The sequence below is a fragment of the Penaeus japonicus genome, unplaced genomic scaffold, assembly GCF_977035675.1.
Source record: "Penaeus japonicus unplaced genomic scaffold, GWHDUDI00000001_assembly GWHDUDI00000031, whole genome shotgun sequence".
In the NCBI taxonomy this organism is placed as follows: Eukaryota; Metazoa; Arthropoda; class Malacostraca; order Decapoda; family Penaeidae; genus Penaeus; species Penaeus japonicus.
This window is the reverse complement of record NW_028234433.1, coordinates 7736016-7738515: the sequence shown is the minus strand read 5'-3', so window position 1 is coordinate 7738515 and position 2500 is coordinate 7736016. Positions and strand designations below refer to the sequence as shown.

Genomic DNA, 2500 nt, shown 5'->3' with positions numbered 1-2500 from the left:
TGTTAAGTTTCTGCATTTTCCAATTGCATGGACACCAAGAAAATATGTGCAGAATTTTGTGTCTTTTAATATATTGAATTGCTAAATATTTTTAATGTCAGTTTTGTTACATAGATTTGTAGGATTTATTAGTTACTGTTGAATAGATTTTTAAAGTTCATTTTGCATAAATCTTCTTCTTCTTCTACTAATTTGTGCTGGAAACACAATATTTTAATAAATACTTATCGAAAAATGCTAGATAAAACACAGCTTCCCCTAAAGCCATAATTGCTACATAGGATGAATTGCACAGGAGAGTGAATCAAAGTTAAGACCATACTGACCAAGAGTTGCATTCATTTCTTCCCCCTCTAACATCACTCTCGTAATATGGTACAGTTTTTTAATGGGACGTCAGTGGGTGCATTTCGTCCGAGTACTCTGGCTTGGCCTGCCTTGACATCTGTTTACCTTGCCAGAGATTATCAATGCATTGTTGTATTGACATATACATATGTACTTCATATGTACTCCTTAATCTCTTTTGCTTTATTTGCTTTTTATCAATTGCCTTTTCTTTCTTCCTTTTCTGTTCCTTGTATTCTTTAATGTTTCTTCTTTTTTATTATATTTGATATTTCTTATTATATAAGTATATATATATTTTTTTTTTTTCTTTTTTTTTCTTTTTCTTTTTTTTTCTCTTTTTTTTTCTCAGTTTTAGTTTTAGAAGACTTGCTTAGCTTTGGCTTGTGTGCCCTGTAACTTGACAGAGATCAACAATCACTGTAATTCATCTATTGGTCATTTTAGTTAATGTACTACACATCTAGATTTTATCTTTATTTCTTTATTTCTCTCTTTTTTTGATGTATTGTATCTTCCTTGTCTTACCCATCTTTTATAGATCTAAATACAACTGCACATCAGTCATTGTCATAATTACCACATTTCCCTTTCATTCATAACATAATCATATTAGATTGACGACAATCTACTCAGTCATTCCTTTTCACCACTTGGTTGATAAAATGCATCTTCCACTTTTTTAATTATTATTTTCTAATTGTTATCATTATGAACTCTTAATTTCAGTTTCTTTACTTGGCCATCTACCTGAGGTACTGCATCTCCCCTGGTTCTTGGTACTCCGTCCGAAGGCAAATGATTGTGCTATTTGGGGTCGCTGGGGTAGTGCTCTATTACGTTCTTTTCTCAGGTATGATTCTCATTTGACTGTTCTGGGGCAATTGGTTTATTTGGTAAAATTTCCAAATGTAAACACCATTTTTCTTCATATACTCCTTGTTCTTCTTCCTCATCTCTCAGTCCTAACCCTTGTTCCTCCAGGTGTTGGAGTAGAGGAAGTTAAGCCCAAAGTGGGTTTGATGTGCTGTGTGGCAAGTGTGATCTTCTGCGCGGCACCCCTCATCTCCCTCACGGAAGTGTTCCGGACGCAGTGCACTGAGGCACTGCCCTTCCCCCTAATCCTGGCCACCTTCATAGTCACAGGACTGTGGTGGCTCTATGGCTTAACCATTCAGAACAACTTTGTGCAGTACCCCAACCTGATTGGATGCGGCCTCTCTGGCTTCCAGCTCCTGCTCTTCACCCTGTACCCAAGCAAGAGGAAAGGTAAATGAGGCACGACTCCCCGTGATTGGTGCACTTGTTGTAGGTCAAGCACTAGGTAATCCCCCCCCCCCTTCTTGCTCATTTGTTTCTTCTTTTTCTCGTTGATATTTTTTGTTTTCTTTTTATTTATATGTTACATATCCTTCATCTTCTTCCTCTTCTTCCTTCTTGTTTTCTAGCTCTTCCTCATCCCCTTACCGTTTGTGCGTGTTTGATTTGATTGATTTTTCTGATTTCACTGTGAGAGGAGATTTGGATTTTAAGTTCCTTTTCATACGTCCTCTTCCTCATTATCCCTACTTTTACTGACTGTGTGAAAGAACTGAGACACACAAAGTTAACAAGGACAGCAATAAAATCTGAAGCAAAACGACAGTCCAGATTAAGACTCTCTTGAATGGAAAACATTGTCTAAAGAAGACTAGAACACAAGAACACTCCTGTGACAGAAATTGGACATGAACGACAGCAGAAAAACAGAATGTAGAGAAAAAAAAAATTCTCTTGAGACTTCCATCTTTAATTAATATGGTTTTTCATCGCCACTTTTGCAGGTTCTGCAATGGAATTATGAAGAGCAAAAAAGAAGTGAGAAATGTCAAAAAATGAGGTGATTCTGGAGTATGATTGATAATGTTCATTATTAAGACTGGATAAAAATATCAAGAACACAGTCTCACATAGCTTTTTACATACACTTACATACAAACCTGCACTTGTATACAAATAAACACTTAAATAAGCATATGGATGAGAAATCAACTGTGTAATGATTTTTTCTTTATGTAGTGATGAATGTAATACCTTCTGGAGCATTTATCTTCATTTTATAACATTCCTTTTTTTTGCATATCTTGATCTATATCTTATATTTATCTTCTGG

At 35.5% G+C, this 2500-nt stretch overlaps 1 protein-coding gene across 5 annotated transcripts in view; it reads left to right on the top strand.

Annotated features, from left to right (window-relative positions):
* The window catches only part of LOC122253273 (sugar transporter SWEET1), a 23798-nt gene that overhangs the window by 10927 nt on the left and 10371 nt on the right, over nt 1-2500 (top strand). For 4 of the 5 annotated variants that reach the window (XM_086555619.1, XM_086555620.1, XM_086555621.1 and 1 more), the window contains exons 4-5: nt 1078-1201; nt 1333-1617. In XM_086555619.1, the coding sequence (XP_086411745.1) occupies nt 1078-1201; nt 1333-1617 (409 nt within the window). Of the gene's footprint in view, nt 1-1077; nt 1202-1332; nt 1618-2171 lie in introns of all 5 variants that reach the window. The other variant, XM_086555623.1, reaches the window with a different exon arrangement.